This window comes from Prionailurus viverrinus, chromosome X, assembly GCF_022837055.1.
Source record: "Prionailurus viverrinus isolate Anna chromosome X, UM_Priviv_1.0, whole genome shotgun sequence".
Lineage (NCBI taxonomy): Eukaryota > Metazoa > Chordata > Mammalia > Carnivora > Felidae > Prionailurus > Prionailurus viverrinus.
In genome coordinates this window covers 104187430-104209090 of record NC_062579.1, presented here as the reverse complement: position 1 = coordinate 104209090, position 21661 = coordinate 104187430, and the positions used below count along the sequence as shown (strand labels likewise).

The 21661-nt window shown below is 38.3% G+C and overlaps 1 protein-coding gene across 4 annotated transcripts in view; it reads right to left on the bottom strand.

Annotated features, from left to right (window-relative positions):
• The window catches only part of PHF6 (PHD finger protein 6), a 46833-nt gene that overhangs the window by 9028 nt on the left and 16144 nt on the right, over positions 1 to 21661 (bottom strand). For 3 of the 4 annotated variants that reach the window (XM_047844216.1, XM_047844217.1, XM_047844219.1), the window contains 6 exons: positions 19010 to 19143; positions 18699 to 18742; positions 6075 to 6244; positions 5751 to 5894; positions 4278 to 4382; positions 1590 to 1723 (listed from right to left, as the gene is read on the bottom strand). In XM_047844216.1, the coding sequence (XP_047700172.1) occupies positions 1590 to 1723; positions 4278 to 4382; positions 5751 to 5894; positions 6075 to 6244; positions 18699 to 18742; positions 19010 to 19143 (731 nt within the window). The remainder of the gene's footprint in view (positions 1 to 1589; positions 1724 to 4277; positions 4383 to 5750; positions 5895 to 6074; positions 6245 to 18698; positions 18743 to 19009; positions 19144 to 21661) is intronic. The other variant, XM_047844218.1, reaches the window with a different exon arrangement.

Here is a 21661-nt window from a genome sequence, read left to right as displayed (position 1 = left end):
ATTTTAAATCTCTGATGGTGGAGCCCAGGCATGAACGTTTTTAAAGCGGGCCTTATCCATCCTCAGGGGGTTGTGAGGCTCAGCCCTGGTTACGAACTGCAGTCCCTTTCCTTTAATAAGGCTCTTTGCTGCCGTTTTCTCATAAATGCTCCATTAGGAGTCCTCGCTGCCCAAGCGCACTCTTGGTTCCTTACTTTAAAATTCAGAAGTGGATGCTGAATGCCATCTAATGCCTTTTCACCATCCACCAGGAAGGCGATAGGATCTTTCTTTATTAGTTACAATGGTTCACACTAATATATTTCCTAATTTTGAACAGTCTTTAAATCGTTAGAATACAGATCTGGATTTGGTTTTCTAACATTTAGGAATTTGGTATATTGTTTATAAAAGCCAGATTTGGTCTGCGGTTTTCTTGTTTTTGTTTTACACGCCATCTCTGTCAGGTTTAGTGTCACAGTTAATGTAAGTTTCACAGAATGAATGAAGTTTTCCATCTTTCGCCATGTGCTGGACCTCTTTAAATATTAGAATTCCTGTTTCTTAAAGGCTTGGCAGAATTCACTTGAAAAACATCTCCTGCCTTCCTTATTAAACAAAGTTTGGCAAACTTTATAATAGAGCATTAGCACCTCATCCAATCACCCAAATACGTGGTGACTGCTTACAATAAATTGCTTCGTATGCAAAATAGTAGGGTGTTTAGTCACTGGCTTATTGCATCCTGGGAATGGAAGGAAGTGCTTTACAACTCGCGAAGGCAAGTCAAAAATCCATGGACCCCCACCAACGTAGTCTCCATTCAGTTAAACGAATGGAACCATTATACACGTACATGGATATGGAAGACCGATAAAGCAGAGGATAGTAATTCCAAATCTCCAAACCTTATGCTTTCCTCATTCCCCCAAGAGCGTCTCTTGGCTTCTATCTTCACAACCACATCCTATTCTAAGCTGCCAAGAATTCCCACCTGGACCCTGAGCAGCAGCCTCCTGACTCACCTTCCCATTTGCACCCTTGCTTCGGTTCCACCTCAGGGTCTTGCACATGCTGTTCCTTCTGCCTAGAACACGGTCCCAACACCCACATCGATCTACGCCCTTCCTATCTCAGCTCAAGCTCTATTTCCTTAAGGAGATTCCTAAATATTCACTCACTACAGATTGTCAGCTCCTTCTCGTTACATGTTCTCATGGTGCTTTGTAACATATCCTTTCTAGCACTTAATGTAGTTTGTAATTGTACATTTACGTGGCCATTTAATTAACACGTCTCTCCCACTAGACTTTAAGCTTCGCGAGGACTTAGTCCGTATGTGTACTGATCACTACTGTATGCCCAGCTCCTATCACAACACCTGGCACTTAGTAAGCCTAACACACACTGGCTGAGTGACTGCTAATCCAGGGATGTATTGAAAGAGGAAAATGCCAATCATAGTACTTGTTTCTTTATATGGAGTCCTAAGTCTTCTATACTTGGCTAAATACCATCTAGGGACAGTGACCAAGTAAACTGATGTCATCTACTCACGGGCAGTTACTTACTGACAAGTTAAGGAAAATGGACAATTGTTGTTCTCTTACTTGTAAATTCCTCGTGACATATTTTCAATGTATTTGGCTTTGTCTTGTACTCCACAGTGGTAATGGTAAGTCTTAACACAGGCTTTTATTTCACATCCAATAGTAGCACCGGGCTGACTGCAAAGTGTACATTTCTGTTTAAGGGAAGAGAAAGAATAATCATAAGCAGTATTTCAAAGTTTTTGCAACCTTATTTATTCTATTTTAGCCATATTTCAGCCAAACATTCCAGTTTACAAAGAAAACAGCCAGTTTTCTATGGAAAAAAAAATACACCAAACTTACTGTTGAGCATCTAGATTAAATCACGCTGCAATTTAAATCACACTCTGATAGACTTTCTGATATTAAGTCACTCCCTGATGTTTCCATTATTTACCTACACTAACCTTCCAAGGTCTGACATCTAAACATAAACAAGATATTCCTGAATACTGCCAAACACACCAAAAAATGATACTCTAGATTTTAGTGGTTGGCTTCTCCTCCTCACGGGACTAGGTCCTTGGCTATTATGACTAAAGAATGAGAAGACAGGAAAGCGATCCCCCCACGGAGGGACTGCTACCAAGTAGGTAAAAGGGCAGAGGGAGTCTAATGGGGCTGAAATCTTTTCAAGACATCACAAGTTGCCCTAGATCTGCCTTGCCTCAAGAATGTTCTGAGATTAAAAGGGTGATTGTTGACAAAAGAGTTTCATAGTCAAGTAAGTTGGAGGAATGCAACAGATTGCTTGATTGCAGAACTTCTCACAGCCTTTCGGCAAGAAGGAGGGTATAGGAAATAGCTCCCAAAGTATTGAACTCCAGATGCCCTTTTATTTTTGGAGGGGTTGGGGAGCATCTCGATGGACTAATTTCCTTTGGAGCACACTTGGGAAAATGTTAGGTTAGTGAGTACACCAACATTTCACTGTGCAGAGGTAAACAAATAAGTTGACCAGAACGGAACTGTTATCCTGGTCACCTATTTATAGCTGTACAACAACACCGCTCGGTGTGATACGTGAAAGAGATTTTCCCCTTACATATTTTTGTAGTATTATACATTCTGATTCCAAGGAGTTTTGCTTATAAAAGACTAATCAAAGTACCAATAAACTGAACTGGTTTTAAACAGAATAGCTCACATCAACAATCTTCACACCTTCAAAGCTGCAGTTGCACAAAGAAAGGGTCGTTTCTAATGGATTCAGATAAAGCTCAGCAAAGCCTGAAACCACTGGATGAAAGGCTGAAGGCGGACTCACGACGGAGGGCCACGGATTACACTCGCCACCCGAATCCAAGGACCAGACATTAGGACTAGTCTGATATTATAAAATGTGGATGATACAGTCCCACCTGTGAAGTACTCTTACCCCCAAAAATCTTGATACCGAACCTAATCAAGCCTTTACATCTAACTTGCACTTTAAAGACAATCTGGCGAGTAGAGGGACAAGTTAAATGGCATCACAAATAAGGAAACCAACAAATAAAACATATGGGGTATTCTACAGGACAGTTAATTCATTTTCTTCAACAGGCCAATGGCACACGACAAAACAGAAAAAGAAACAACAAAGACAAGGGGCGGGGAAGTGCCCTAGGTTACGTAAAGGATAGAGAACAACCAAATGCAATGTGTGATCCTCCTTTGGATTCTGATTCACACAACTCAACGTTAAAAAGACAGTTTTGAGACAACTGGGGAAATACAAATACGAACTGGGTATTAAATGACACTGAGAACTCATTGTTAATCTATAAGGGGTAATGACACTGTGGTTAGCTAAGAGAATGTCCGACTTTTAAGAGATACATACTGAAATATGTAGAGGTGAAATGATATGAAGTCTCATCTCTGCTTTAAAACACTTCAAGCAACAAGAATAAAAGGCATAGATGAAACGAGTGCCGCAAATTCTTGATAACTGATGAGTCAAGGTGACGGACAGATGTGTGTTACTAGTCTTTCTAACTTTGATAGGTTCGAAAATTTTCACAATTAAAAAATGTCTAAAGTCACCTCTAGAGACAGTTGCTGTCTTAAAGAAAAGATTTTGCATTCCATTGACATTTTATGATATTCACCAACTGTAAAGGAGTAAGTGATCAATAAAGATGCCAATATTTCTTAAAGCTATTTATTAGTAATTCAGTGTGTTTAAGAACAGGAGACTTAGGCACATTTTATAAAGAAAACTTTAAAGCTATGATAAACATTTTAAGAGACATAACTGTTTATGTGAACTTTAACTAAACAGAAGGCTCTGAAAAAAATCTTTTCCTTTCATTAAAAAGAAAAAAAAGAATGAGTAACAACACAGGGAAGTTCCCAATGCTCTATTAGGGTTATGGAGTTGTTCTGTAAGCAAGCTTAAATAATATAACATTTTAAACTTAATTAGGTGTGTCACATTCACATCTTCATTTATTTTATTAAAAGACCCTCAGATACCCTGAAAGGTAAATAAATCTCAGTGTAATTCTCTGAAGTAATGAAGTTACATAGAAAGAGGAATAAGTTTCAGTAACATCAGCGTCCTTTATTATATTACAAATAAGTCCAATAGATACTTGCTTTAACATATGAACTACTTTGTATTAAATTTTTTGATGACTGGATAAATTTGAGATGTGTTCTAAGTTTAAAGGAGAGAGTCAGAAGAGTAACGTTGCATAGCATAAATATAAAACCACAGACCATTCTTTTTCCTCGCTTAATCTCCTGAAGTACAGTTTTAATATCAAAATCTCCAAATTCTGCCCTTGATGTCGTTGTGAGCTGGACTGTGCCAGAAGAAAACAGCTAGAAAAGAAAAATGCAGGAACATTTAACGTTCAGAATTCTTGTGAGAAAAAGATTAAACAACGTAATAACAAATGTGTTATGTTACTTCAATATCCTGAGAAAGAGGACTTTTCCATAATAATCAAGTACTGACTCAAATACTTTTAATACATTCATCTGTCGGACTAAACTATAACCCAAAATAAGGACAATGAAATGAAACTATGCTGTCACTGTGAAGTCAAGATTAGATATTTTATTCCACAATGCAGATTTCAACAATGTTACCCCGTCATCTCAATTGTTTTATTACGTTTCCACAAAGTTTTTTGGCTTTGTTTTCTTCAGTAGGCTTCAGGCACAGCACGAAGCCCAACCGAGGGCTTGAGGTCACAACCCTGAGATCAAGAGTTGGATGCTTAGCCAACTGAGCCACCCAGTACCCTGTTTCCACAAAGTTTTAAAAAATAGTTCAAACTGGCAAATTTCAACCATAGATGTAGATCAAAATTACCTGGGGAATTTTTTTTTTAACTAGACATGTTTGGGATATACTGTAGGGTTGAGTATTTTGGAAAAAGCTCCCAAGGTAAATCTGATACACCTCTCTGGTCAAGAACCTCTGATATAAATAATCTAATTTTTTAAATGTTTATTTTAATTCTTTATTTTGACAGAGAGAGAGAACAAGCAAGCAGGGGAAGGGCAGAGAGAGGGAGAGAGAGAATCCCAAGCAGGCTCCACACTGTCAGCACAGAGCCCGAAATGGGGCTTGAACTCACAAACCTCGAGATCACGACCTGAGCCGAAATCCAGAGTCAGACGCTTAACCGACTGAGCCACCCAGGCATCCCAATGATTTTTAAAACCTAATCATAAATGGGATGAATAATTCAATACAATCAAACTCAAAAATGTTTATGTACACTGTATGTGCGACCTGGATCTAAGGATGCAAAGATATAGTTCTTCTCTTCAAAGAATTAAGAGTCTATTATTAAGGGAGAGAGGCTCACAAATGAGTAAGTGCAATACAATGTGTGAAGCACAACAACACAGGTATTTCCAAGGTTGTAGTGGACACCGGACACCCCCCTCACGACAGGTTTATAAGCCGAAATTTGGACAATTACGAAATAGTTAACTACCAATTATCCAGAATATGGTAACTATAATTAGGACCACTTTAAATCCTACTAAGTCATAAAGGCTGTATTTTTAAAACCCTAAAGTTAATGAAGATTTGGGACTACAGAATATACTATTCATAATTCAAAACCACTAACGCTGGAGAGAAAAGTGCCATATTTGGTTACTAGCTAAATGCCTTTCAAAAAAAAAAAAAACAACTTGGGTTTAAAAGCACATAAAAAGAACCACGCTTACCATGCACTTATAATGTGCAGCTGCCTTCTTGGCGTTAAATATATGCAGTTTTCCTCTGGCTTCATTTTCTTCCTCCCCTACATGACAAAATCCACATTTAGGCCTGGTGTCACTAGGGCTGCTTCTATGTGGAGACCTATCTCTCTGCAAATGTAAAAGGAAAAAAAAAAAACAACACTTAAAAAAAAAAGATCCATCAAAATATGCTATCAGTACCCTCAAGCTTAGTTAACATTTCAAATGATGAGCTTTACCTATAAACACAGTTTAAATGAAATATTCATGGTGCAACAAAAAGTAAAAATCTCACATTTTCCTACTTACATAGGAACTACTTTCCATTTCATCTGTTCCATGGGAGGATGTAGACCTGGTATCTTCCGACAGCCCTTTAAAATTGGTTTTTCGTGGCCTTCCTTTGCGACTTTTCTTTTTACTTTTAGGTGATGAGGGCTCCAGTTCATGTTCATTAAAACTTTCTTCTAAATCAGCTGCTTAAAAATGAACAAAAAGCTTTACATGGACCGATCTTAAAATGGGCGTTAGTTCATGGGTCCTTAGAATACACATTTCTCCTTAGAATGAAATCCCCTCCAGAAATGAGGAGAAACGGTGTGTGGAATGCTCAATATAGGAACCTTAATGTTTCATATAAATGCAACCAAAATCAAATACCAAAAAAAACAGTTTTAGGGGCACCTGGGTGGCTCAGTCGATTAAGTGTCCGACTCTTGGTCTCAGCTCACATCATGATCTCATGGTTCATGAGTTCAAGCCCCACATCAGGCTCCACACTGACAGTGCAAAGCCTGCATGGGATTCTCGTCTCCTTCTCTCTCTGCCCCTCCCCTGTTTGCGCTCTCTTTCTCTCTCTCAAAAAATTAAATAAACTTAAAAAAAAACCAGAAGACTTCAAAAGTTTTATTATAATCCTTGTAATAATGATTTCTTTTGGATTTATAATTCTATAAAAATGAGTTTTGTGATCTTGACTGTGCACACAAGCCAGTAAACATTTTCAAACTCTAATTAAAGTCCATTTTTAGAATCAGCTCTTGTATTATTGTTTTCACCATAGGTTTCAAAGAGTTTTACCAAACACTGTTAGTGAAATCAGAACACTTACCTAAGAAAATAATCTTACTATAACTTGGAAAACTAAATGAAAATAAAGTAGGTGTATCTGTGCTGTCCAATATAGCAGCCACGAGCAACAAACAGGTGGTTTTTCACAATTTTAGTCGCTTGTAATTAAACACAATTAAAACTTCAGTTTCTCATTCACACTGACCACATTTCAAGGGCTTATAAGTCGCAGATGGTGAGCTGCATGTATACTGGCCATCGCAGATACAGAACGTTTCCACCATCACAAAAAAGTTCTATCAGGCAGCACTCTTCTAGGATAGCTCCTTACACTATCATGAAAATCAAATGGGTCATATTCCACAAGGAAGTCATCTATAAATGAACAACAGATCGAGTACTTAAACAAATATTAAGTATGCAAGGAATTTCTAACACAAATGGTAAGAAAGCTATGTTGCAAGTGAGGTATATACTTTAATGGATTAAATAACATTTATGTAGAAGTTTTAGAACTGCATTTCCCAGCAATTTGAAAAGAATTTCTATGATTAATGGAACGGTGTTTCATCCAGTTACTCACTACAAACACTTCCTTTATTGAGGGCCTACTGTACATGAGACAAAGTATTTAGTGTTAAAAAGGTATAAAAACCGAATGTTCACTTCTCTTAGGGTCAAACTAAAGACAGTTTTAGGCACAGTTCTAATGCCTTTGTTTTTTCTTTTAACATTAAGTTTTCAATTCCAGGGATTAATTTCTCAATGAGAAAGCATATCAACTTCTATTCATAGATATCAATGTTTCCCAATAAATACTTAAAATTTGTTTATTGTTTTAGAAATAAAAGCATAATCACTATGACAAGAAAAGGGTAATTCAATTAGTATACTTGAATATATAAATTCAAGGAACTGAAGGCATTAGATTGTTTGCAAAACAGTTCATAAAAATTTATATCAATGCAACTTCACATAACTACAATAGGATATGAGGGAGGAAAAAGGGGGGAAAGGTAAAAGTTTTACCAGCAATAAGGTAAATTCATGTGAATAACTTCCTGTGAAGACCGAGAAGTCAAAGATATCTTCTGATCTTAACATTATAGCAAATTTCATATCAAAACACATCACCTACTTTAAACATTGAAACTGACAATTTTTAAGACACAGAATTTCATTAAAGCTGTTAGAATTACTTGCACTTGCCCCAAATTAAAAATTCTTTAAAAAATGAAAAATCATAAGCAAATCTGTCCATCATTCTGGTACATGTTATACAATACATATGATATACAGAATATTCTGTTACTTACAATGAAAACAAATAATCATTAACACTATAAGATTACATTATTAAGCACCTTTAAAGAAATTACTTAACTAATTCCATTATCAGGCCAACATGACTAGTTTTCTACATGGCTTTTTTTTTTTTTTTCTTTTTGCACTAAATATGGAACCACTTGGTGTAAAATTTTAGGGGACTTTAACAGCAATAGTAAAAATCATAAAAGACTGACCGTTTTAACTATACTAAATTTTCAGATTTACACAGCAAAAAAAAGTGATAAAATAAAAAAGTAAACAAATTAGAAGAAACTCTGTTGTAATTGTGAAAAAGGATTAGTATCTTTATGATATAAGCTCATAAGAGATTAAGGCCCCAATTGAAAAATGGACCAAGCAAATGACCAAATAATTCACAGAGTATAAGTAGTTAAACACACTTATAGAAAATATGACTTTTCTACAATCCAAGTGTAAATTAAGTGATCTATCATTTTCATGAATCATAATAGCAGAGTTTAGTTATAAAAAGCTAGAATAACTGAACACAAGATGTGTTAGAAATAAACATCAAAAAGAAGCCTCACAAAAATATTGAGCTTCTGGAGGAAGAGGGTCAACTTTGGAATGTCAGCTCTCACTAACTTAATTTAATGCAACTCTGATAAAATGGTTGATTCCACGGTTTTCTGGAAGAGTAAATTTATGATATACAACAAGATTTTTTTTAAAAAGACATCAAAATATACAGTAAAGAGACAGCAGTTAAAATACTGGCACAGGAAGAGACTTTTATCAGCAGAAGAGAAAGCAAGGTTGAAAATAGACCCATAAGCATACGGGAATTCTGAGTATAATGGTAGCATTTCAAATTGAATGGGGAAAAGACATGATGGCATAATTGCTTATCCATTTTTTTAAAACTGAGATTCCTTTCCTCATACCATATAAAAAAATCTAATCATAAAGTAACAAACAATAAATGTAATAGAAGAAAATGGAGGAGAGTAGCTTTTATAATGTTGGGTCAAACACCTAAGAAGTCATAAAGGGAAAGACTGAGATGTGACTAAAAATTAGAAACCTTTGCATGGCACATGCACCATAATCCAAGTTAGAAGACAAATGATAAACTGGGAAATCATCTGCATTTAGTGATGGAGAATTAATACTTCCATTACAGAAATCACTCGCTACAAATCAATTTCAAAAGGACAAACCTCAAGAGAAAAATGCACAAAGGATAGCTGGCAATTCACAGAAAAAAGAAACATGACTAAAAGAAAAAAAAATGAACAGAAGCCCAATCTTACTAGAGATGAGAGAAATGGAAATTTAATGTGATAATCAGATTTGCAAAAATTAAAAACTGGTAATGTCCCAGCACAGAGGCAGAAAACTGGACACCCTCATACACTGTTGGTGGGACCATAAACTGGGTACATGAGACAGTACTTTCCCCAATGTTAAAAGCAAACCAAATTTTAAAACTTTACCCTACAGAATCACTTGCATAAGTATACAAGCATATAGGTACAAGGAAGATAAATACAGTTTTAGCCATGAAACAAATAGACGTAAATGATTTTTGATAGAGAAATCCTTAAATAAACTAAGGTTCTATTTATTCTATGGGATATAACGTAACAGTTAAAAAGAAAGAGGTCAAATGGGGCACTTGGGTGGCTCAGTCGGTTAAGTGTCCGACTCTTGATTTCGGCTCAGGTCATGGTCTCACGGCTCATGAGTTCAAGCCCCGCGTCAGGCTCTGCACTGACAGTATAGAGCCTGCTTGGGATATTCTCATTCTCTCATTCTCTCTCTCTCTCTCTCTCTCTCTCTCTCCCCCCCCCCCTCCTTCCTTCCTTCCTTCCTTCCTTCCCTCCTCACTTGTGCTCTCTCAAAATAAATAAATAAACATAAAAAATATCAATGGGAAAAAAGACAAATAAAATGCTTCAGTGGACGAAAATAAAAAGAATGATGTCAATCTGTAAACAACAGTGAAGGAGGTCTGTGATAAATCAGAGAATAAAAAAAGCAAGTAGCATAATAGTATCTATATATACTATGATGCCACTGTATTTAATAAGTGTGCATATACACTAAATATTTGTATGTAGGTAAACAAGGCTCTGGGAAGATATACATCAAACTGTTATTACTAGGTACTCCTAGAGAATGTAACCTTTTTGAGGCCTTTTTGAACTGCTTTAATGTAACAGTATTATTGTACTATTTTATTTCATTTTATTTTTTTATATAATTTATTGTCAAATTGGTCTCCATACAACACCCAGTGCTTATCCCAGCAGGTGCCCTCCTCAATGCCCATCACCCATTATTGTACTATCTTAATTTTTAAGCAATGGATAATATACTACTTTTGTAATTAAAAGAACGTCTCACATCCAATGTGGTGAAAAGAGGGGTAAACTCATCCACCCCTGAGGGGAATACAATCTAGCAAAATCTTTCCAGAAAGTAACACGGCAACATGTGTCAGGAACCTCAAAAAGACTGAACCCTTTGACCCGGTGATCATACTTTGTGGAATTTACCCAAAAAGATAACTGAAAATGCACATGAAAAAAATGAGTATGAGGCTAGTCACGGCACCTTCGTTTAAATTTTTCATGGCTACATGGTTACAGTAGGGTTTTCTTCCCCAATTCAAAACTGTGAAGATGTTTTAACATTTTAACATAAAAAGTGTTTTTTTTCTCCTTCAGTGATAATTATAAAAGAACTCTGCATCAAAGAAGTAAAAATCTTCCTTCCCACCTTTTAATTCTGCCTGCGCGGCGCTCCCAGCTGGCGCCTGCCCTAGCTTTCCTGCTTCCCTTCCTTCTTCCTCCCTCCTTCCCTCTCTCTCCTTCTGCCTCCCTCCTTCCCTCTCTCAAGTAACCCCCATTAAGGGCTTTTCTTCTCAACCTCAAGGGTTGAGAGCCTGGTTTTGAACCCTGGAACTGCCATAGACTGTGTGTCCCTGTGTGTCTTCTTACCTGAGACCTACCCCCCAGGGTCCATGAATGAACTAAATGAATTAGTGTAAAGTTACTTAATTTAGAACAGCGCCTGGCACCTAAGACCCTCTCAATAAATGTCAGCTGTTACTTCCTCTGCGCATGCAAACGTGGTTTTTAAAAGGATACACACACAAATGGCATTCTGAGCACACTATTCTGCATCTTGCCCTTTTCTACTTAATTTATAAATTGGAAACACGCCAAATCTCAGAGCTAACATCTGACTTTTGGAGTTCTGACTATGCCAGATGGGCCATGCGGTTTATACGCACGATCTCACTTGAGCCTCACGACCACCACACGAGCCTGTATCTGTCAGCATCCCCATCCCTCATTTTACAGATAAGGAAAAGTTCAAAAAGGTTCAATAAGTTTAGCCAAGGTCACCAAGCTAAGAAGTGGCAGAGCTGGGACCAACCTATGCTAGTGAGAAACCATATGCTTTTAAAGTGGCAATACCCACTGTCATGGAAATACACAATGTCAAGTGCTCCTGGAAGTCAGAAAAAGGACAGTTTCACGTTTGCTCATGTCTGCAGAGAAATGCTCTGAAAGGAAACTTAAGAAACTGACAGCAGTGGCTGCTTTCAGCGAAGGAATCTGGAAACAGACATAAGGGTGGGAGGAAAGCTCACGAACAACGTACACTCATCGGTACTGCTGATTTCTGTACAATGTTCACACACCTAATCAAACAAATGAATGCGATAAGAAAACAAAACCTTACCTTCGTACTCACAGCTCTTATTTCGACAAATCCAGGCTGATAAGGTGACAAAGTGCCACCAAGCATTCCCAACCCTTATGAGCACCGCCCCTGGATGTCTATGTCACCTTAGAAAGGCCAGGTCCTTCTGTCACCCTTCTGATTGCCACTATGAGGCACAGGAGTGACCACCTTACCAGCATACCAACTCTCCTCCTCCTAGTATTGGAAAGCCCTGTCTGTTCCGTTACCAATTCTCTTCTAATCACTATTTTTCTCATCTTCCACCTTCCTGGGTTAAGCGCCATTTCCTTTCCTCCCCAAAGTCTCGCATCGGTTAACAGTATGAAGTAGAAAGGACCCCTGGACAGAAAGTTTCAAAACTGCCACCTACTAGGTCTTAAAACTTGGCGAAGCTAGTTAACACTCACAAGGCAAAGTCTCCTGCCGTATCAAATGGAACTGAGGAGAACACCTTCCTGAAAAGGAAGCCTTAAGAAAACGTGAAAAATGCTTTGTAAACTAGAAAATTCTATTCACTTGTTAGTGATTTCTCTTGTCATACCTTGTGTAGATGGTAAGCTCTCTGTCAAGGGGCTCTTTTTTATTGGGGAATTGGCAATTCTCCCACGTGCCCACACCGAGGAGGCACTCAATAAATGTGTGTCAGGATTATTTTTAAAACAGAAGCAAAATGACAAGCATTAAGGTTGCAGTAAGCGTCACTGCCTCTGCTGGGCGCCTGGAGTGCTGCCACGAAAGGAAGATTGGACGCCCTTCGCCCCGCCTCCTCCAAGGGAAGCGCGATGTGCATTTGCCCTGCACGCTCCAGGTCACACACAAACCTGCTTTCTTTTTCGGTAAAGGTATCAGATACATGATTTATTTTATGCATATTTATATGTGTATGCACATATAAACAACACAACATGCCTCAAAAATAGTCTTTTTTTTCCAAAATATGTATTTATTTTTGAGAGAGCACAAGTGGGAGAGGGGCACAGAGACGGGGACAGAGGATCCAAAGCAGGCTCTGCACTGACAGGCCGATGGCAGCGAGCCTGATGTGGGGCTCGAACCCACAAACCGCGAGACCACGACCTGAGCTGAAGTCTGACACTCAACCGAATAAACCACCTAGGCGCCCCCAAAATATTAATTCTTAATTAAGTGTGCTAAAATGAAATATGGCTGGGATTTAGTTCAAAATAATCCAGGTGGAGGAAGCAGGTGAGGGGTGCAGATGAAACAAGACTGGCCAGGAGCTGATGATTGTTAACCCAGGTGATGGGGCTTTTTTTCAAACATATTTTCATGTATGTTTGATACTTCCTGTAGTCAGTTTGAAAAGTGTGCTAAATGAAAGATGAACGCAAACAGTGCCTAGCGCAGTACTTTTTGCACATGGGTAGTCAACAAATCTGCTGAATCAAAGAAAAAATAAGGAGTCAGTTCTAGCAAAGGGCACAACGTGGACACGTTACTCAAATTTCCCAAGTTAAATCACAAATACAATTTAAGTTCTATTATCTTCCAAGGAAGACCACATGAATGTAGTATTTAGTGAGCACTGAACTATGTGCCCGGAATGTTGCTGAGACCCTTACAGACATTATTCCATTTAATCCTTACAGTAATTCCATGAGGTAGAGTTTTTTTTTTTTATTTTTTTTAATGTTTATTTATTTTTAAGAGAAAGAGACAGCACACAAGCAGGGGAGGGGCAGAGAGAGAGGGAGACCCAGAATCCGAAGCAGGCTCCAGGCTCTGAGCCATCAGCCCAGAGCCCGACGCGGGGCTCGCACTCACAAGCCACGAGATCATGGCCTGAGCCGAAATCGGACGGTCAACCGACTGAGCCACCCTCGCCCCTAGGTAGGGTTTTATTTTAATTCCCATTTTACAAATGCAGCATCCAAGGCTCCAGAGATACTAAATGGCTTGCCCAAGACCATGTACGAGTAAGTAGCAGAGCTAAGATTCAAATACGGATCTGATTTCAGAGCCCATGTTCAACCAGTGCACAAAACCGCCTTTCCAGTATTTCATAAATCTATTCAATGCCACAAAACTTAAAAGGGTTTCAAGGACACTGATGTCACATAAAAATCTCCCCATCTTCCACTTAACAAAAGTAACGAAGACTGAAGGTGTAACACATTGTAGAGAAACAAAGGGAATGAGCATACTAAGGTAATATTAAAGCAGAATGCACACAGAGGACAGCACACTTTCAACACACCTCTAACAGAACTACAGTGACTCTAGTTCTTGAAACACAAATGGAGTTGTATGATTTGATAAGCAATCTCTAATATAAAGTTTCCAGAAAGTCTGCTAGGGGATCCACCAGGTCCCTGAATAAAATCAAGAGTAGGTCTTCCAAGGTTAGGCACAAAAGATTCCTTTATATACTGTCTTTCACAGTCACCGTAATTGTGGCACTTCTCACTAAGCTATTTTTAAGAAATTTCAGACTTATAAAAAATCCCGTTCTATTAATTCATCATGCTCTACTAACACCGGTGCAAGACAAGCCACAGGACACAGAAAGGTCACACCCAAATAAGGGATACATTCAAAACCATGCTCTGTTTCAAGCCAAAGAAAAGACATTACAAACATTTCTCGAGCACCCATACCATGCAAAACATTCTATACTGGGTAGCTTAACAAAAATAATAAGCCACAAGTTTGGCTACTTACAATTTCAAGAACCTAAACCGAGCTGAGGTTATGTTTGTAATCACGACTTACAATCTACACATTCTTGCCGCAAATAGCTAACACTCAGCATCTACTCTAAATACTGTTCTCTATCTCATCACAGATTACTTTGCTCCATATACATTATTAAACAGAAAAGCCTTAACCTCTTAATGAAAATGATTTTAAAAGAACCACAAGACATAATCACAGTTCCTTGTAGGTACTCAACTGTTTATCGATGACAACCTATCATGTTAAGGTACGTCTACAATACAGAAGCTAGCATCAGCTACAAACTAGACCTATCTGTTATTGCCAATGTTGGGTATTTAAAAAATACTGCTTTTAAAAAAAAGGTGAAGAATATATCTATTATCTAAACACATGGGCGAAAGGATGGGGCACGTAAGTTGCGGGATTTAATTCTAGGCTTTTCCTGCCCATTTTTAATGTATAAATTCCTATTAAGAGTAAGGGCAGGGGTGCCTGGGTGGCTCAGTTGGTTAAACGTCTGACTTTGGCTCATGATCTCGCGGTTCATGGGTTTGAGCCCCGCGTCAGGCTCTGTGCTGACAGCTCGGAGTCTGGAGCCTGCTTCGGATTCTGTGTCTCCCTCTCTCTCTCTCTCTCTCTCTCTCTCTCTCTCTGCTCTTCCCCAACTCATGCTCTGTCTCTCTCAAAAATAAACATTAAAAACCAAAAAAGAGTAGAAGGGCACTATACCATTTTAAGTGCTCAACGACCACATGTGGCTGGAGGCTATCATAATAGACGGTGCAAATATAGAACACTTCATTGTCACAATAAGTCCTACTAGACAGCCTTGTTGAACCATTTGTTCTATAGCCACTTGTAAAAAGCCCTGCACCTGAGGTCCACGTCATCCAGCTAAAACCACTGCTTCTCAAACTTTCATGTGCAAACAAGTCACCTGGGATCTAGTTAAAGTGGCGATTCTTATTTAGTAGGTCAGGGGTGGGGCTCGAGATGAGGCGTTTCTAACCAACTCCCAGATGATGCCAATTTTGCTGGTACACTGATTATGCTACTTTCCTCCCCTCCTTGTTGCTAACAGTTACCAGCTCCCAATCATTCCACCCCATGCATCAGATTCTCCTTAGCACATAGCTTACTGCTCTTTCCTCTTTCCAGCCCCTGCTGCATCCTGGGTGATTTCAAAGGCCCATGGGACAATCCAAGCAAGTTCCCTGACCTTCAGTGATGTCCTCCATCAACTACCCAATCCCTATAATCACACCCGGACACCTTTATAATCACCTAAGAAGGGTTCTAACCTCTGAACTCACTATAAATCACACATACTTTGGGACCACAAAATGACCGCTTTCCCAAGCACTTTCCTTCTCACTTATCTTCAATCACACCCCTCCCATCTATTACTTCCTTCCTGTTTCTTATTTTCCTGCCTTCACTTCCCTATCTAACTTAGATTTCTAACTAGCCACTTTCTCTGTGCTACACACAGGATCCTGAATTGCCGGAAGTCACATAAACTGAGGGTATCATTACATAAATGGTTAGCAACCTTAACTGAACCCTCTACCTGGTCTGGAGCCCTTACATTTCTCCAAACTTCCTTTCCCATCTTCACAACTATTCCTGCAAGCTTTCTCCTCTCTCCTTCAACTTCCAGCCCTCCTGCCTCCCCTACATTGTCCCTCACAGAGCAAACAGACGAGAGAGGAACTACCTATCTTCTTCCTTCTCTATTACAATGGAAGTGTCCTCCCATCACAGGGCAATTCTGGTTGTGCACGGAGTCTCCCTCTGTCCTGGAGCTTCAATCTCCTTTTACCTAACAGATCTTTCTCATAAGCATGTATTTATCAACTAATCCACCCCCCCGCCCTACTCCCCCGCCGCCTCCAAAAAAAAAAAAAAAAAAAAAAAAAAAAAAAAAAAGGCCAGTAAGTGAAAGAAGCCAAACTGAAAAGGCTACATACTATGTGATTCCAACTATATGACATTCTGGAAAAGGCAAAACTATGGAGACGGTAAAGAGATTTTTGAATTTAATATTTCAAAACAGTTCATATTAGATCAAACTAACATGAACAGACTGAATTATGGCGTATTTATTATTTTAAGTATTAGCAAACTAGGTTATTGAGCCACCGATGGCAAATAATCAAGACACTGCCACAGGTAATCAATTCCTCTTTGCTATACAAACTACTGCGGTATAATTCTCAAAGATAGTCCCTGAAATACAATCCTATAAACCCCAATCATAAATTACAATCATAAAGTAGAACATATGTTTCCCATTAGAACAATGAAGTAATTGGAAGTTCTGTTTCTGACAAAGCACTCAATGTCAAATACAAGCTAGATAAAAATGATAAATTGTAAAATTATATTTCAAGTTCTACAATATGAGTATATACACACTACGTATATATCAATAATACAAGGGGCCCCAAAGTGCTACAAAAATGTACAACGAACCCCAAATTCAAGACAATTGTATTACAAATTTGAATAATTTAGGAATTTAGGAATCCTTCCAGTTACATGAAAAAAGTCATCTTGAAAAGCAGTAATTTAGATCTTTCTCAATAAATTTCTCAAAGCAAAAAGGTGGCCAAAATTTACTTTACAGTCTGCAGTGACTTTTCTCTACCACTAGATGGTACTATCAGCTTCAGAAATCTACCGAATAAAAGGGGAGCTGCCTACATTAATCACTGTTGCCACCCTCAAGTATTCTGCCCCAGGGTGTTCATAGACTCATCTTCATCAGATCCCAGCTCTTAATCCTTGGTTTACCATACATATATGGTCACTACAATTTTAAAGAGAATCCAGGGCACCTGGGTGGCTCAGTCGGTTAAGCATCCAACTGTGGCGCAGGTCGTGATCTTGCAGTCTGTGAGTCTGAGTCCCGCATCAGGCTCTGTGCTGGCAGCTCCGTGTCTCCCTCTCTTTCTGCCCCTCCCCCACTCTCTCCTGTCTCTCTCTCTCTCTCTCAAAAATAAACATTAAAAATTAAAAAAAACACACTGTTAAAATCTGAACCAATGAAAGGTGGGAAAGCTTCCTCTTAACCTTTGAACAAAAGGTTTTTGAACTGAATTCTAGAACTAAATGAGGAAAAAACCAAGGAAAACATAAAGGTTTTTTTCAGTTGTACTTTATCACCTCCGAAATGTTCTGTTGTTAACAGCTATGGAATCTGTTTACCTTAAAGACAAGTTTTTGCTGAAGATTATATAACCAGCACTATCCTAAAGTAATGGAACCAATCTGGAGTCCCAAAGGGTAGGATACAGCCAAGATCTAAGATATCAAAAAGGGCCACAAACTTTAATATGCTAACACTGATAACTAGGTAAGTCTTTATAAAAGAAACCACTTCCTAAATCAACAGGCTGAAACCATTCTACTGCTAAGCAATGCATTCTCGGAGGCTAACAAAAACTAAAGATCTCTAATCTAAATAGAAGGACAGAACAATCTCAGATTAAATCTAAGCCTTTTTATATTGCCAGTGACAGTATCAAAACCATCTGTTTGTAAAGGTATGATATAAGAATTCAATTTAAGAACTTTTCCATACCGTTTAAAGACCAGGTACAACTTGGCTAACTATATATAAACATCCCTGACCTTGTTTTATCTAAATTTAAGGAGAGATAAACTATAATTTCAAAAGTTAATATATTTTAAAGTTAATTACTTCTTATGAACATGTCTGTATTTTTAAAACAGTACTACAACATGAAAACCTAACAGAAAGCCTGGTGATCACAAAATGTAGTACCAGTGGCCTTCGTTCACACTTTGCGTATCTGACAGCAGCACAGATCCCAATTATGACCTTTGCAATCTACTACCACTTTCGTGATCACAGAAATCCCAAACCCCCGCCGTCATGTGTTTTCCTAAAGATAAATACATTCTCAACATACTCCTTACAAGAACTAAGTTTAGGGGTAAAATTTTCCTTAAAACTTCAGATCATTTCCACTATGTATATTAGTTTGTCCTAACACTTTTCTTAATTCTTTGAAATGTATTCAATACTGAGATACATCTTATGGCAAAAATCGGTACAGAATTCACTCAAATTTCTTCCTGATACTGAGAAGCGGCTGAATGACTTACCTTCAGAGTTATGTGCGGTTTTCTTGTGTTTTCGGCAATACACCCTACAAAAAAATGAAGAAATCAAAAATTATGAAGTAAACAAACGAAATTCATTTCTCAAATTAAGAAAATGAGCAGTACACTTCACCCCATTCATAAGCTGGATTCCACAAATCTTATTAAAAGTCCTATGCCATTTCTCTAACCATTAAATTCCTTACCAAAAACACCCTTTACAATGATGATGAAATGCTTTGAAACGGGAAAAACTTTTACAAAACCCTAAAGTAGGACTGTGGAAAAAAAACTTAAAGAAGTTAAATAATTACATGTAAATTCCTTGTGAAGGTTTCTCTCGTATTTGAGCTTTATCATGCAATGCACAGTGGTAGTGGTACGTCCTGTGACAGGTTTTCACATCACAACCAATTGTGGCTCCAGGACAATGGCACAAAGAACACATCTACAGCAAAACAATAAAATAATTATTACTAGCGTGCGATTTTCCTAAGGCCGTGATGTCAGGTTAGAGGCATATCAATCTCTGTCAAGGAAAACAAACTGGTTATTGAAGTTTTGTAACTAATAATGCCATTTTTCTTGTGTTCTCGCCTAGAAATAATTTGAATAAAATTCTACCAGGGGTGTTTTCCCCCATGTTAAACATTGACAAAATTAATGGAATATTATTAATGTCTATTGTTTCACTGTGGCCAAGAGAAAACTTGAAATGTTGCATAGCAGGAATGTAAGCTGTATATAACTTAGCCCTTTCCACAATCCAGATTTTCCTGGAAATGAGTAACTGCAGAAAATGTCTCATACCAGAAACAATTTGTCCTTCACATCTCCACTTAATGAGAATCTCTGGGGAGAAAAACCTCACATACTATTGGGGAACTTGGTAAAATCAATTTCAAGTGAGGGAAGAAGGATAAAAGAATTAAAGTAGATTTTGAAATATCTCAAGCTCTAAAAATAATTTGTGATGTTGATTCTGAAAACATGCTCATCTATTTTAATTTAATCTGTTACCTCCCGCATTATGAATTTGGGCAAATAGATAAAAGAACATATTCTTAAACAGATTTTAATGTATTTACGTTCTAACTTTATTGGATAATTCCTACTGTTGAACTAGCTCGTGCTCTCAATTTAGGAAAAAGCTCTTTTTTAAAAAAGTACATAAGAATTGGGGCACCGAGGTGGCTCAGTTGGTTGAGCGACCGACTTCAGCTCAGGTCATGATCTCACGGTTTGTGAGTTCAAGCCCCGTGTCGGGCTCTGTGCTGCCAGCTGAGAGCCTGGAGCCTGCTTCGGATTCTGCGGTTCCCTCTCTCTCTCTCTCTCTCTCTCTGCCCCTCCCCCACTCATGTTCGGTTTCTCTCTGTCTCAGAAATAAACATTAAAAAAGAATTTTTTTTTAAAGTACATAACAATGATTGCTAGTGGTTCTGATTAACGTATCATAGTATACTGGACTGAGTGGACTTTCAATGAGGCTATCTCCGAAGCTACAAATGCCATGCCAAAACAAATTCACTAGAAGGTAAATCTTAAAAATTGCTGGTTTCTAGATACCTCATTTGGAACCGTTCTCACTCCTCTATTGATTTTAACATAAAGAACACTTACCATCCTAACTTTGGGATCACTTGGCCCCTAAGCATTTTTGCTATACGGAGAGGCTAATATAAATTCCAATAAAATTCCTTATACTTCTTTAAGCAAGTCAGAGCCTCAACCTCTCAATCAAGCTATCATTTAAGAAATACTCCTATTAAGTCAGAAGTAGAAACGTTCTCAAGGCAGGTACACCCCAGAAAGCAGGAGGGCCAGTGCCCATTACTGATACTAGAGAAATACTCCATTTCCTTAAGTACAGAAACTTCAGAGTATTACTGTTAAAAAGAAATACTGTGCCAAGTCATCAAGCAGGAAAAGCTGTTAAATACTTTGGGGTGGCTTATAAATTCTTGAGGAAGTGCAGCATTTGTAGTGCAGCTTAATTATGAAGTTTTATTATTTTAGCAAATTGTATCTTTCATCAAAAAACACAATTAGAGAAATTTTGGAAAAGACAAGGGCACAAAGGAAATTTAAAAATCACTCATGCTTACCAAGTAGAGATGCCCTGATGGTGCGTTACAGTGTTTGCATGGCAGTATTTCTGTACATAATTCCACATGTACTACTTTACAACCAGTTTTTCTTAACAAGTCAAACATACCCCATCTCATTAGAACTCTACTGCAAGTAGTTCATCTTGAAGTTTCATCAAAAATGGGCTTACAGGCACATTTTGAAAAACATTATTGAATTCAATTAGCAAGTAAAAGTGAAAGGAGGGGAGGTGCTGTTAAAAATACTGTACTTGGCTCAACACTGGCAAAAATAGTGAGATGGGCGTGCGCATATCCTGCTAGAAATCACTACACTCTGGACAGCAGCTTGCCTTATTTATCAAAGAGCTCTTTAAAAGTTCTTATTTCCTGATCCACTAATTTTACTTCTATTACTCTAGTCTTAAAAAAAATGAGATTCAGGGGCACCTGGGTGGCTCAGTCAGTTGAGCGTCTGACTTCAGCTCAGGTCGTGATCTCGCAGTCTGTGAGTTCGAGCCCCACATCAGGCCCTGTGCTGACCGCTCAGAGCCTAGAGCCTGCTTCAGATTCTGTGTCACTGGGTGGATGGTTTTGTTTATACTTTCCCGTATTTTCTGATTTTTCTACAATGGACAAAAATACTTTCATATACAAAAAATTATTTTAGGGGCACCTGGGGGGCTCAGTTGGTTGGACACCTGACTCTTGATTTTGGCTCAGGTCATGATCCCAGGGTCATGGGATTGAGGCCCGCCTCAGATTCCACACTGAGCATGGAGCCTGCTTAAGATCTTGTCCCTCTCTCTCACTCTCTCAAAATAAAGAAATAAAACGGGGCGCATGGGTGGCTCAGTCGGTTAAGCATCTGACTCTCGG